The 15,878-nt window shown below is 30.9% G+C and overlaps 1 protein-coding gene across 17 annotated transcripts; it reads right to left on the bottom strand.

The window, feature by feature from the left end:
* Window positions 1-265: 265 nt before the first annotated feature.
* On the bottom strand, window positions 266-15,512 carry LOC107842271. Of its 17 annotated transcripts, XM_047407898.1 has the most exons (7): window positions 15,433-15,480; window positions 15,016-15,072; window positions 14,396-14,448; window positions 12,964-13,031; window positions 9,810-10,100; window positions 9,640-9,723; window positions 1,184-9,570 (listed from the first exon to the last, which is right to left on the bottom strand). In XM_047407898.1, the coding sequence occupies exon 7, from the start codon at window positions 6,926-6,928 to the stop codon at window positions 5,891-5,893; it is 1,038 nt and encodes a 345-aa protein (XP_047263854.1). In that variant the 5' UTR covers window positions 6,929-9,570; window positions 9,640-9,723; window positions 9,810-10,100; window positions 12,964-13,031; window positions 14,396-14,448; window positions 15,016-15,072; window positions 15,433-15,480; the 3' UTR covers window positions 1,184-5,890. The 17 variants fall into 17 exon arrangements, 11 of the variants coding, with proteins under 11 accessions (XP_047263854.1, XP_047263851.1, XP_047263853.1 ...); XR_007052851.1 differs by having other exon boundaries at window positions 1,184-3,552; window positions 9,139-9,201; window positions 9,287-10,100; window positions 15,016-15,489; XM_047407895.1 differs by having other exon boundaries at window positions 1,184-9,201; window positions 9,287-9,376; window positions 9,476-10,100; window positions 15,016-15,489.
* Between the last annotated feature and the right edge of the window lie 366 nt (window positions 15,513-15,878).

The raw sequence follows: 15,878 nt of genomic DNA, 5'->3' as shown, positions 1-15,878 counted from the left end.
CGTTGATAAAATAGTATGTATATACCTCGATCTGCATCCAAATATATAACTGAGGGTGTATATGTATCATTAATCATAGTTCGGGAATATATTTATCTCTTTTTTATTTAAACTTTTTTTTCAAATAATTAATTCAAACTCACAATCCGAAATAAATCCACTACCCAATCCGATCCCATTAAAATTTAAAATACGTCTATCTAACAAACACATTTTTTTTACTCCTATAACAATATACACACCCAATACAGTAACACCTATCAGGAATAACAACTCTCTTCTGCTCCTCCATTAACACCAACAATAATACATGAGCAATAACAATAATACAATTAATAACAACTAATTACACCATCTCCTCCATTTCTATTGAACAAATATATCCATAAACTTCACTCCATTACTATCAATTTTTTTTAAAAAAAAGTCATTCAACCAGACACCCAAAAATAACACCAAATACATTGAACCTCTCACATTTTAATTTTAAGAAAAACTCCATCTCAAAAACAATACCCGCTGATAGTCAACACCACATAGACATCGTCTCCGTCGAACTGAAAACGCCCCACCGGTGATCTATCACGTCACCTCTAGTTCTGGCCACCTTTGGACAATCTCCACTCCCTTCATCCAGTAAACACCAAACTTGCATCAATGACCAATCACTATAATTTGATTAGGGTTCACGTTTAAGAGAAAAACAGAGGGAGTATCGAATTTGGAATAAAAAATAGAAATTGGATCGAGTTGGTTTGAAATCGGACTCGATGGATTTCTTGAATCGGTAGTGTATTTGAGTTAATTACTTGGGATATAAAAATTAAAATAAAAAGGACAAATATATCCCCAAATTATAATAAATGGTACGTATATACCCTCCGTCATACGTTGGGTACACATATGTCGCTACTGTTAGTGTGAGTGGCATATATGTACCATTTTATTGATGGTAGGGGTATATCTATACTCAAGTATAACAGAGAATATATACGCATCATTTATCATCATTTTTTCGATTCATTTATTTGTAAACATATTAAATAAATAAACTAGTTAAAAAGTAATTAAATATTTTAACTAATATAATTTTTATGTTCGGTAGTGATAGTAGAGATTATCTATAGCGATGGTGATTATAATACTTGGTGTAAGAGGCGAGTTATAACGGCGATAGTTAATCTAATTACTAGATGGTTGAGGCTTTTGTGTTAAAGCTATATCAAGCTCTTCCTGGGATAATTATTTGACATATTTGGCGATAATATTACAACGATGCATAAACATAAAACATTTCCTAGACAACAAAGAAGTTGTTAACTCAGCGATATCCAAGTGCAAACATTAAATTGACACCATTTTCATTCAGAACAGGACATGATTTAAACTTCTTTTCTCCACTTCTGCTGTTGTAGCTACGAATTTCAACTTCTGCTAGTTCAATTTCAATGCCTTACCATCCATTTGCTGCCTCCGCAAAAAGACTGGTCACTTTGTTCGTATCATTTGGACAAGGTGGGATTGTTGTTTTGCCAGAAGTATGACAAACATGTAAAAAAAATGGGTACATTTGGCTCTGGCAGTAGGAATATTATGTTTATCCAAAAACCAGTAATGAATTACAATTTGTAGTCATGATTGTATTAAGTTTTTCAGCAGCTGCTGTAAGTGGACGAAGCTCCTTTGCTCAATGTGTGGAATGTTAATTGAGATATGAAGCAAAGCCAATTGGGGGACAGGAGTGAGATGAGAACACGACATTTAGTCAACAAGCAGAAAAATCTCAAACTTCGGGCAGAAAATAGGAAAAGGAACAAAAAAAATCATCATATCATCAAACCAGCTTAAAATTTGTCATTCAACAGGAGACTACTTCAAAATCAACAAATCTTGTTACACAATCTTTCATACATGAAAGAATGGAGCCATCAGAACAAACACAACTTACAACAGCTATAAAAGAACTGCATTCTCAGTGGTCACCTCCACGAATTCGAAGCGCAAGGTGAAGTGTGGCTTCTTTTTGGATATTATAATCTAAATGTATTATGAACATCTCGAGCAGGCACTTGCACAGAGTTTAAGAAAATAAAAAAGACTTCAGGAAAGGGGTCATTCTTTTGAAACGAAATAAAAAGAAAAGTATGTCATAATTTTTGAAATGGAGGGAGTATTAGATATGGAACACACTCTTTAAAATTATATGATGTATTCGTGTCTAGGCTTTTCACACAATAAGCTAATTAAAAATATAATCATGTCCTTAGGGACCAAAAATATTTTCAAAAAAATGTTGGCATTGGGAGGGTATTTCTAGGAGAGCACCGCAACCAATATGCACAAATTGATGTGCCGTTCAAGTTATAATTTCTCCACGTGTTTGACTCATTATAGTTGCAAGGAACAACGGGATGCAAATAGAGCACAAATAAGTGGATAAACAACAACACTCTTTATGTAGAAGGCAGGATAAACAATTTTATCCTTCACTAATGGTTTGTAATCCTAATATCTTATCATATCTTGGTTAAATCTGACATGGCTCTAGAATAGAAAGTGATACCCACGGAAGAGCACTGAACTCCTTGTGACAAATAATTTATAAAAATTTGTGCATATCTTTTGGTCATGATTAACTAACTTCAACCTCTTGAAGCATCTAAACAGCAGTAGCACAGAAGATTAATTTTTACTTTCTTTTGTTCTCCAACTGTGTAACCACATCCCAAAATTTCTACAGAAAATCTATGGATTTTTTCATTTTTTACTAATCATGCAGAATAATTATTTTATTATTTTTGAGAACTTAAAAGTAGAAACGTTTCTCCTGCAACTAATTTTTTCCTATCTTCACCTCAGAAAAAGAGGAAACAAAAACAAAATACTGTTCCACCTACCTAGTTGGCCTTGCATTAATGAAAATCTGATCTTGGGGTTTATGGTTGCAGTAGCTAGCACGCGTTAACACTCTAGTTTTAGCAAATACCTTGTTGTAGTAAAATCAAATTACAACCTAATCTTGCAATAACATCAAAACCATATTGAACTGCAACTTGCATATGGCTTCTGTGCTACAACATACACATATCACCTAGAAACATGATGAAATTGGTTTAATGTTTACACATTGACAAAATCAGAATTTTAATATTATGACACAACATTTATCAAGACATACAACAAAAATAAACAAGTAAAATAGTAAATTTTCTAAAGCAAGAACACATTGATAAATATACCTGACAATTCAAACCACCAAAAATATATTTTCAATTTTCAGCAAGAAGATTTCTCTATTGTCACATCCACACAAAATCTCTTCTACAACTACTCTTCAAATTAACAAAAATACAACAATCAACACAATTAACAAAAATAGGTCTGTACAAAAAATAAAATCAAATAAAAATTTCACACACAAAAAAGGCTTACCTTAGAAGGCGTACGACCAATGTAAAAAGACATATCTTTATTTTGTAAGAGTAGAAAAGATTACCTTTTGGGCTTGTCAGTTATTTAGTATATCCTTTCACCACCCACGACTTCAAGGGCCTTGTTTTTAGCATCGTCAATTTTTAAAGCCACGAACAGATAAAAAAATAAATTAGGCAAAATAATTGCAAACAAAATGAGAAAAACTGAGTGGAAGAACACAGTCCAAACTAAGACGGGAAGAAGAAGAAAAACAAAGTAGAAGACAGTGGACATGGAAAAAATCTAGATAGCCAATTGTTTCAATCGCTAATTTTATGATTAACACGTCATAATTCCCTCCATCATTTACAGTCTAAAGTACACTTGAATATAAATTTAAAATTCATGCAGAATCCAGAACGAACTTCTAACTATAAAAATCAAAGCAATAGAACAAAAGAAAAAAGATAATGTTACTTGCGTCATGCCCACATGAGATGTTTCCACCAAATTCTTAGCCCATCTTAGATGAGCAACTCCGCAATAAAGATACCATTTTTACTGATACAAACACCGGAAAAAGTACCTAATAAAATTTAAAAGATTGCAATTCAAGAAAGATTTCCTTTTTGAATTCATTCTTACCCGTTCTTGGTCTGAAAATAAAGAAAGGTCTTTCAAATTTAAACTCGATTTTGCCAAATCCTAATTGAAGCATAGATAAACAAATTAGCAAGTCATTGTTAATCATTCCATGTGGTTATCGAAAAATCCCTATTATCCTTAGAATCATAAGCAAATCAAACTCTGAAACACAAAACCAGATCAACCACTAAACAGAACTCACAAACAGTACATGCATCGCTGTTGAGTTGGTGTTGCTTCCAATATCAGCAACAATTTCTTATATAAGGATTTCAACCATACCATCTCCATCAACTTCTTTATTTTCTTTACCCAGCTGATTGAATTTTTACTTTTGCTGTCAACTTACTTTTTTCAATTATATACAATGTCTTTACCTCTATATCTTCTATTATTCTATATTCAATTATATACAATGTCTTTACCTCTATATCTTCTATTATTCTATGTAGGAGTCATAAGCAAGACTGTGTCTGCTAATTAGAACTTCTGTATCATTGTTTTCCTCTAATTGCAGACTTAGATACACAAGAATTCTAAAACAATACTCAGATCAATGTATTAAATCAAAATTATCAAAAAAATTCAATCTTTTTGTAATTTCAAAATTAAATATAAAAAAAAAGCGATGAAGGTGCAAAGGAGTTGTCTTTTATTAGTATAATGAGCAAATAGTGTTAGCAATATCAAGAAAAATATCAAGATAAATTATGTAACGTGTTGGTCGAGAAATTTTCTAATGTTTTGTTAATTTTATTTAAATCTGAATGTAGATATATATTAAGTTAAAGAAGAGCTTTAGAAATGATTTCATCATATACTACTATATTGTAAGTAGACTGGTCATCATCATTATCAGCAGTAGGTGGTTGAATTAATATTTTTATGCAGTTTGAATTTTTCGCTCTCGATAAAGTAACATTTAATTGATCATGTGAAAAGACAGGCTCACGTAAATAAATTCCAATATAATCTAATATTTGTCCTTGAGCTTTATTAATTGTCATAGCAAAACACAGTCGAACTGAAAATTGTGTTTTTTAAAGGAATAGGCAATTTTTCATCATCCGAAGATAACAACGGTATCCTTAAAATAAATACATGTACATTCTTAAAATCACCACTGGCAAGTTTTGTACTTATAACGTGACTCTTAAAATCACAACATATCAATCGTGTACTATTGTATAATCCTTCACAAGGATTTAAATTTCTCAATTAAATAATAGGACAATTTTCTTTTAAGGTTAATTTGTAAGGAGACAGACCAGGAGGGTTAAATGAATGCATAAAATCCTCAAACTCACTTTGATCATTTTGCTCAATAGTTTCATCAATTGCAACAAATATCTTAGAATCTTTAGGAGATTGACTTATAAGTCTATCATTTAACTCATCAACGAAGTCATTTTTTGTTGTTAAGATAACACAGGATGTTAGAAAACTTAAATCTTCAAAAGATGTGTGAAAATTAGGATATATTATTTTGAAAAGAAGATCTAATGATTCTTTTTCAGTGGTTTATGGAACAATGAAATAGTTTGGGATAGTTATTTTACCATTTATGTTAGTATTTTCTTATCCATTTCCTATCCGCATTAGGTACTCACAAAAAGAGGCATCAGTTTTAGAGCGCATATTTTCTAATAATCGAAGTTTCTCAAGGTAGTTCCATATTTCTGAATACAATATACTTTCTCGAATAAAGTCTTCTTTTCGGCCACCTCGAACGACAAGAAGAGTTTGTCTAAAATCTCCTCCAAACACGACAACTTTTTCACCAGATAACATATTTGAATCCATTATATATTTCAAAAGAGAATTAGATGCATCAATCATATTTTTTTTTTATCGATACTTCATCCCACACAATCAATTTTTCATCATGAATCAAAGATGCCAGTGAACTTTGTTTGCCGATATTACAAGAGAACTTTTCATCAATATTAATTGGAATCTTAAAGTGTGAATGAGTTATTCGTTCTCCTGGAAGGATCGAAGCAACAACTTCAGAAGTTGTTGTTGCTAATGCTATAAATCCTTTAGATCTCACAGTTGCTAATAAGGCACAATATAAAAATGTCTTACCAATTTCACCGGAGCCGTCAATTAAAAAAGCTCTTGATTTGTTAGCGAACACTCTTTGAAGGATTATATCATATGCTTTATTTTGTTCTTTATTTAATTTTTGGTGTAATAATAATTCTTCATCACTCACATTGATGTTTCTTTCAAAATACACTTCTTTTGCTTCATTTGTTACTTTTGAAGATGAAATAATTTTTGGAACAAGGTTGAACTCATTAATATCACATCCCATAGAATGTAATATATCATTGATATGTTTTACGACGACAAAGTGGATATTTTTTTTTGTAAAATTTTGTAAGTGTTTAAAGTCTTCAGACATTGAATCTTTGAATTGCTCCCATAATTTTTTTGGATTATCAGGGTTACAATATACCAATATCATAGCAAATAAACGTCGCAAACTATAAGCCATTTGATAACAAGCAGCCTCCGACATACATTCAATCAAGTCGTTATCAGATTGTAACAAACCTCTTTTTTTCTGCAGATCCTCTAAATGTCTCACAACGTACACCATTACTCTGAGAAGGTCGTCATATGATTTTAGTGCTTTTACATTCATCAGTAATAATCTAAGATAATATCTTTCTCCCCCTGTTGGATGAGACGTTACAACACGGCCAATAATTTTACCACGTATTCGTTTGGTCCATATTTTATAGCTAGATGACCACACAAAGTATTGCGAAAAATCTTGGTACAATAAATTAAGTTCTTTAGCGTCTTTATTTGTTGCATTCATTAAGAAAAATTCAGTTAACATTGTTTTATTAATCATAGGATTTTTTGCTATGCTATTAATGTCGTAGATTTTTTTAAAAGAGACAAACTGTTGTTTATCAAGATGTAGTTAGAGGTGGTAAACACTTGGAGTCATTTCGCTAATAACAAAGGCGAATAAACGCCACATAGTTTCTGGTGCTTTTATCTCATCTACTTCAGTATTTGTATTATTTTCATGCACATGAAATGAAATTTTATCATGTCCTTTACAGATGTATTTGTATATGTATTTGACAACTTTAATATCATAGCAAACTTCGACATTTATATGACATATTTGCATAGTAGATAAGGATTGTAAGGAACTATCCATGAATTATTCAGAAATTGTTTCCTGATTTTCATAAGTTTACCTGTATTTCGTCGTCTATAAATTGGATATGAGTTGTTTTTTTTTTGTTGTTTCATTAGCAATTAGGTAATTAAATTTGCACGTTCCCTTTTTCTTCATACATGAATTTGTAGGATTTAAATGACCACAAGAGCCATGCATCATATGTTTGATAACAAGCTTATATAAGTAAGAACTTACATTAGGATCAGGTAGTTCAGCAGAAATAAATTTGTCATATGCTTCAGGTGTTAATAATGTATAATCATCAGCAAGTATAATAAGAAAGTGAGTATGGGGAAGACCTCGTTTTTTAAATTCTACAGTGCGCATAAAAGTTGCAACTTTTCCAAACATATTTCGTTTTACTATATCGGTCTTTATTTCTTCTACTTTTGCTTTGAACACGCGACAAATTAAATCTGACCTATTTTGAGATTCATCCATTGACAACAAATGTTCTTTTATTTCTGGCCAAGAGGGATTACATGTCATAGTAAGGAATATATCAGGTTTTTCAAAATATTAAACTAATGTGATAGCATCTATATAACGACAACACATATATCTCGGACCACCTATAAAACTTGTGGGAAGATATCTTTTTTCCCCTACTTAGAAGCTTCTCTTTCACCAAGTCTTAGAATATCGAGAAGTCCTTTTAACATGTCAATTCGAAATAAATCTTGATTAAGGGATGCGAAATCTAACCTTTGAGTTTCGACTTTTATGAATTGATCAACTAAGTATTGTTGAAATAATCTACCCGCATGCAAAATTTCATTTTCATTATTTTCTCGTATCTGAAGTTTATAACAATAATATTCACGACAAAAAATAGTATTTTGTTTTTTTCCTTTTTGTAGAATATCAGTTTCCATATCAAGTAGTCCATCAATTGAACATATATTAGATAAGCTTGGAAGTTGTTCACCTTCATAGTAAGCTTTCTTTCTTTTTGGTAGTTTATTTTTGGATAGTATAACTTTTTGAATACCATAATGCCATCCATTTTGACCGTATGAAAATAAAATAGGATATTGCAAAGGATCATAGCAAACATAATAGTAATTAACTACTTGGCTCTTGTTACTATGAGTATAAATTCGAATATGGGGTGCAAAATTTTTATTATTTGTTTCTTCATCTAGCCATAACGCCGCTACTTCAGATGCACTTGGGAGGTTACATACCCACTGATCTAAACCAGATCCACACCTCAATGCAATATAAAAATTTGACAATTCAGGAATATGTAACAGAGATTTAAGAAAAATATAATAAGAATTTTTTTTTAAGAATGTTCATTAACTTTTCAACAATTGTTTGTTTAAGTATACTCGATAAAGCCATTTGATTAAATATCTCTGTGTTATCATCATAAAAATGTAGTTGTAGATTTCTTGGCATTCATGTGATGGAATCAGATCATTAATAAAGTGATACATTTGTCCTTGTACTTTGAATGTATAAATACCATGATTTTTTTTGGCTAATACTTTGTCATATTTCACTTCAAGTGATGTGAAAGCAAACATGTTATTATAGAGTCTAATATAAGTACGAAAATGTTCAGATTCTTTAGTATTACCTAAGTAAAGACTTAACAATTCATTAGGCATTTCATGCGATGTAAGTTTAACTGAACCAGGGCTACAACAAAATCCTGGTGGCTCATATTCAAATCTTTTTGCTCGACAGTATTTACAGTTTGGTACAACTTTTAAAATGCTTGAATTATTCGGTAGTTCTTTAAAATTCCAACAACCTACTGTTTTTTATCTACAACCTGTATGTATCAATTGCAATAATGAATCACACGATTATGTACATAATGATTGCAGATGCAGGCAAAATATTAAAGGAAGAGATACCCTTTTTAATGACAACGAATGTTGCTAGATCATGTCATCTAGTGGATGCAGATGATGTTGAACCTAATGAGTAAGCAGTTCAGATAATATGCAATGTATTGTTACCAAACTAAAATTAAATTGAAAAAATATTTCAGTGAGTACAAACCAAGTTCAAATACGGTGAAGTTTCCAGTTACATTCTTTCCTTTATTATAGCTCGGTGTCGTCGTTAGATTTTTCGCACAGGATATATCAGCTGTTGTAGAAGGAAAATTATATTTAAAATAGAAAATATATATGCAAGTAAAATTAAAAACAATATAATACTTAGGTTACAGTTTTTTAAATGTCTAACCCTTTTTGGCAATAGAAAACTTCTCCTACATTGTTGGAGTTGTTTTCTGGGTAAGCGAACATCAAGTCGTTTGGTGAGGAAAGTTGATGTTGAACCTAATGAATAATTAGTTTAATTAATATGAAATATATTTTTGGGAAATAATATTTTAAAAGGAAACGAACCAATTTCGAATATAGAGAAGTAGTCGGTTATATTCTTTCCTTTGCCAGAGCATGTTGTTAGACTGTCAGTGTGACATATATTAGCTGTTGTAGGAGAAAAAGCACACTCAATATTAACAATGAAAATGCAAACAAAATCATAAACAACATAATACTTAAAGGTATCTAACCTTTTTCCGTAACAGGAGAAGGCTCTCGAATTGTTAAAGTTGTCTCTTTACGTCTTCCAATATCTACTTGAGGATGAAATGCTTCGTTGGTGGGTGTAGAGAAAAGACATGGGCTTACTGATTCAAGATTTTTGGACTGTCGTTGTGACAGAAGCAACTCTTTTTCTTCCAGCGACAATTGTAAACATCGCTTACGCTGCCTTAGTTTGATTTTAGAAGCTCGTTCAACCAAATAGTACTTTTTTTTTTAGAAGGGCAAATTGAAATGGCAAATTTTTTTTCTGTCGACATCTGCATTGTTAACAATATATAAATTTTTAGTGGCAAGTCTTTTTACATAAATATAAGGAATCTTACAGCATCATTGTAATACTATCCATAATTATTTTACTATATAAGTTGAAGTTACACAAATAATTTTAGAAAGAAGTCGCAGGAAAATATACTAAACCAAATTGGCTTTGTTCTTAATTTTCCTTATTGGTGAAGTTCTTTTCCTCAATTACAACAAATACACCATATAAATCAAATTAACATTGTAACTTCATGTCCAGTCAAATGCTCACAACAAACAGTAGGTCATAACCTATAAAACCAACTAACAATATTTACTGACAATCACATAGTTCAATCAAAACCTATATGCGTACATACATGCACTTCTTATTTTTACTCCTTAGAAGTTAATCTTTTTGCTCTCCTGGTGACTCATACTCACAATCTTAGAGTCCGAAGTGAGGGTTGCTTGCTAAGAAAAGATATTGCTCTAATACTTTGTGATCCTCTGTTTTATGAGTATTAGGATTAACTTAATAGTTTATCAACTATTTCTCACTGTTAATTGAAGGCCTTAATTAAGTAGAGGTTTGCATGTATCAAAAAGTGACAAGTGATAACCCTTAGTTGTCTTGAAAGACAAATTTTTTTAATGTTGGAATGAAATAAGGAATCTAAAGCTCTTCCTAGCGCCAGATTCCTATTTCTAAAAATTTCAAAATCTACTCACTCTTCAACACCCCGCTCCCCCCTCCCTTCTTCCTCCTCCAACTATGCCTTTGTTTCATCCAAATTACGCCGCCAATTAGGGCGTTGGAGAAACAATCACACTGACAAAATTGAACCATTTGCGCCCATTTTTGCTTTCTTCAAATTTCGTAATTATTTTCGAAATTCAATCGCTTTCTCTTTCGGTATTACTATAATTTAGTAGGAGTAATTTCAAATGGCTCCGAAGAATCAAAACAAGCCGCCCTTTAATACTCTTTCAACCACTTCTAATGTAAGCATTTATTTATTTTTTCTATGGATAAATTACATAAACCAACACCTTAAGTATCCTATATTACTTAAAATTCCATCCCACTAAACTAATTATAAAAATCTCTTCTAAATCTCCAAACAAGTTTTTTATCTATACATAACACACACAACTCCTATTTTTAAGCCTTAAATCACGTTGACATTGTTACAGATAAGAAAATTTTTGTTTTCCTTAGAAAACATGCTATTAGATCATTAATCATTATGAATAATATTAGGAAAATATTTTAAATTAGGCGAATCAATAGTATTATATGCCAAATTTGCTATTGCTTATGTGTTTCTTTCTCCCAAATCTCCAAGTGGCTTCAAGAAAACCTACCAAATCCATTCAGATTGTCAGTCGACTTCAAAAATAAAAAAATGTTCGTCATTATTCAACTTATTATACTTTCAAATTTCGCTACTAATTTGATTGGGATGTATACTTATGTTAACTCTCATCGACAAAATTCAAAAAAAAAAAAAAAGTTGTATCAGTGTTATGGCCATTGGCCGCCGAAAAAATTTCACAAACAACTTCTATTAACGTAGTTACAAAGAGAGAAAAAAAGCAGCGAAAAGAGATTCATAATAAAGGTATGATTTTTATGTATTAGATTGATAAATTTCGTCCATATACATTCTATTTATGTATCATAATGTTCAATGAAACAAACGGAACTGTAAATATTATTTATGATACATAGATATTTTTTTTACAGAGATATTACATGCATTCTGATACATAAAACTATTTCTGACAGTGGTAATGAATGATTTTTGATACATTCAATATATATTTCTTATTCTGATACATAAATATAAAGAAATTAGGTATTAAATTCGTTTTCTGATACATAAATATTTTTTGACAGAGATATTACATGCATTCTGATACATAAAATTATTTCTGATAGAGGTAATCAATGATTTCTGATACATTCAATATATATTTCTTTATTCTGATACATAAATATAAGAAAATTAAGTTTTAAATTTGTTTTTCTGATACATAGAAAGATATATGTATGTGATATAAAATTCGTCTGATACATCAAATTCTTATAGTATGTTTAATTTATTTTTTTTGAACGCAGGGAAGAACGATTGGAGAAGAAATTAGTTTTCATTGATTTGATTATTCAAATTTCAAATAATGAAGTTGTTGAGGATTTTATGTAATTAAATGAAAAGAATCTTAAATTGAGTGTGTTATTTTCTCAATTGTAGGCACTTTTAATGTTTTTCCCTTTTTTATCTCTAACTAATTGGTTAGTAATGTATCATAAGCTTATGTATGGGAGCTTAAATAATGTATCATATCCGGGATATCATATAATTAATATAAAAGTTGGGAGAGAGAGTAATTAGGTAGCAAAGTGTTGGGATTTATGTTGTTTACCCTTTTTCTATCCATATACAACAGGGCAAAGGCACGCGCAAAATTGTCTCTGCCTAATTAATTCAAATTTCCTAAATTTACATGCTACACTAAGCTTCTCTTGCATATCATGTTTTAATTTTGAACCCACAATTGGATGTCAAAATGACTACATGGATAAAACTGTAAAAGTTAAACTGTCACAGGTTAACATATGCTCACAAATTTAACATATTAATAACATCAAAACAAGTATACAATCATAAATATACAAAAGTTGTATAAATTTAAATCTAATAACAAAAACATTAACTACTAAGTGAAATACTGCTCAACAACTAAAACAGAGATTCTACGGGATAGAATCTGATGTGTAATATTGCCACTTTTATAATTTAATTGGGGGTCATTACATTGCTTCAACATATTTGGTAATTAGTTTAACATAATAAGTCAAGTAATACTACTTACATATTTTCTGGTGCAGCTCTCGAGTTAGTTACAAGTTCCACGAACCATTAGCGGCAGCAGATTAACCACTAACATAAGTAAAATATGGATATGTCAATGTTACTACATCATGTCTCAACTTTTGTAGGCATACTCACTGCCGGAGAAAACAAAGCCACTAACTGAAGGTAAAAAACTTTCAATAATAATTAAAAAAATCAATTTTTTTCCAGAAAAATATATCACTTCTTGCCAATAAAGTTTGCTCTTTTCCTACTTTGGCACCTTATGGATAATGGATGGTGGAGGATCTTAAACAGTAGGTTGCCCTTCACTTGAGATTTGAGAAGGATGGAAATGTAAATAATCACTTCTATGCTCCCAATTTACTGTAGCAAATAAGCAAGTAAAGGAAGAAACACAGGGAACAGAAACATTGGTCTGACAATCTATGGCTTGAAACAAATCGTTGCTTTCAATAAATAGTCGAGGCGCGTGCAAGTTAACTTGAATACCATGGTTATTAAAAAAATAATTTTTTGAATACATTAACTTGAACTTGCTTTCATGTAGTTGAATTATGCATAGAAGGAAAATGAGAACAATCATTTTTTTTCACGAATTACCAGTAAGGAAATGGTGAGTTCTAAACAGAAGTATTCATAACCATGAAAGCAAAAGGTTCATTACAAGGTGAAACAGTTTCAAAACAAATCATAATTATTGTCTCAGACTCTCATCGGGAGCGCGTAGTCATTTCCTTTTTCTTTTAGGTCATAGGCCATTGAATGCTAACTTTCATCAAATGAAAATTTTTCACATATTGCTTCCAGAGGGAAATTTGTCCCATTTCAAGTGAAGTATTTGGGTTCTCAACAAATCAGGAAGTTATTAAGTACTTCTCGAAAAATATTTTCGTAAAAATATTTTTCGCGTTTAATCTATTGAAGTAGAAAATATCTTTGATGGTTTTTTTAAGTACTAAAGATTAATAATAATGTCTATGAAACTTGGCGTAGTGGTCAATGAGTGTCCTAACCTTGGTGGATAGAGTTACATGATTTCTCTTGTTGATGAGAGATGGCAGGTATAAAAAATTGCCTATGAAACTAAAATCCGAGATTAATTTCAAACGAAAAGCACTTCGCGGCAGAAAGATAAGATAATCCTGATGTATTTTCTATATGAGCAGATCATTAATATACATTTAATCTTTTCACTAAACATTGAAAGATTATAGGAGATTTAACAGTGATCCTGAATTGAAAACAGTATTTTCTCAACCACAAATAGCTTTTTCACACAACTTTCATACTCATTTGTCTCAAATTACATTGATAGTCATATAATACTAAGATTGATCAGGTAGTTCTATCTTATTTATGAAATTACAATATTAATAACATATAATCAAGTGTACAATTGAATATAAATTTAGTAACAGAAATAATACCTGTTAAGTTAAACACTGCACAATAGCACAAACAAAAAGCAACTGCACCAAAACTGGAAGCATAAAGAAGAGAACACCAATAAAAATCAAAGCTTATCGGCACTCATTATTTGAAAAACAAAGTGATGCAGTTACACAATGTTATATTATATGTTTGCTTTAGCAACTAAACAATATCTAAACAAACAGACTTCGTTATAGAGAGGTTTAACTGTATAGAGCGCTAAGAGCCGAAGATATTTACTTCGCCAAATGTTCGTGCAAAGAGTTGTACATATAAGCCAAAATTTACAAAAAGAAGATAACATCATTAACATTAAAACAACATGCTGCGCACCAAAATTTTCAACCATATGGTAATTGCAATTTCATTTTTGGTATTATGACATTGCACAGCAGTTGTTTAGATACTGGAAATTACAATACTTAATATTTCAGTAAAAAAAAAACTTCAATTTTTACAAGTAAATAACCCAATTAGTAGCATTTATAGGCATCAAAGAAGCAGTAGCTACAAATTTTGGAGGTAAAAACATAACGTTAAAAAAGAAACAATGAACATCCATAAAACAGTTATGAAAACCGAAGAGCAATTTGTGAGTTTTAAGGAAGAAAGATACCTCTTTCCCATTGAAATTTAATAGCGCCAGCAGCAACAGCCAACCGTACAACTTCCGCTATCAAAATTTAACAACAACGCCAGCAATAGAAAACCGTACAACTTCCGATAAAATGAGTGAAGAAGAAAAGCGAGGGAAAAACTTTGTTTAAACAAAATAAAAAATTAAGGATGTTGTTGCCTCAATTGATTTACATTATTTTTTATTTACACTACCGAAGAGAGATCTAGAAGCAGAGGATGGCAAAACTATATGCATTTTTGTGTTCTTATCTCAATGCTCAACATCACGTGGAGAAGGCACAAAAGGATATAATTACATGAAGCCAACAGAACCTTAAAATTGCAACAATAATTTAGCCATATGTGAAATGAAATTTCACACAACAGCATATCAATAACAACCATGAAGAGTCACCTGAGGAGAAGAAGCAGCTTAGCGAGATTGAAAAGCCCCTTTTTCACCAATTAGATTGACACCGAGGTAGGAGGGTATTACACGTATAAAACTCACCAATAATGACGAAATAGCCCTTGGGCGGCAACTGTGAAGTGACAAAAATGCCCTTGATGCAAGCACCATCACTCTTAAGGATCGTTTGATAGAGTGTATAAGACTAATATAAAATATGGTGTATTAATAATGTTTATATTAGTTATGTTTGTATTTTTTTTATGTAGTTTTTGATTTGATGTATTAAAAAAATGCATTACATAATTTCCAAAAAAAATTTTTTCTTATATAATACCCTCAATATATATGTTGGAAAGGATGCGGAAATTTTTTTGAGGGGTAATATGATCTTTAAGCATATTAATGCATGCATTATATTCATTGCATTACTAATGTTATGGATTTTAAGG

Source organism: Capsicum annuum, chromosome 1 (genome assembly GCF_002878395.1).
Source record: "Capsicum annuum cultivar UCD-10X-F1 chromosome 1, UCD10Xv1.1, whole genome shotgun sequence".
NCBI classification, from domain to species: Eukaryota; Viridiplantae; Streptophyta; class Magnoliopsida; order Solanales; family Solanaceae; genus Capsicum; species Capsicum annuum.
This window is presented reverse-complemented; position numbering and strand designations above follow the sequence as displayed.

Bases quoted from the DNA above. Each gene is read 5' to 3' on its own strand.
- LOC107842271 (XM_047407901.1), bottom strand. From the start codon at position 6,928: ATGATTAATAAAACAATGTTAACTGAATTTTTCTTAATGAATGCAACA.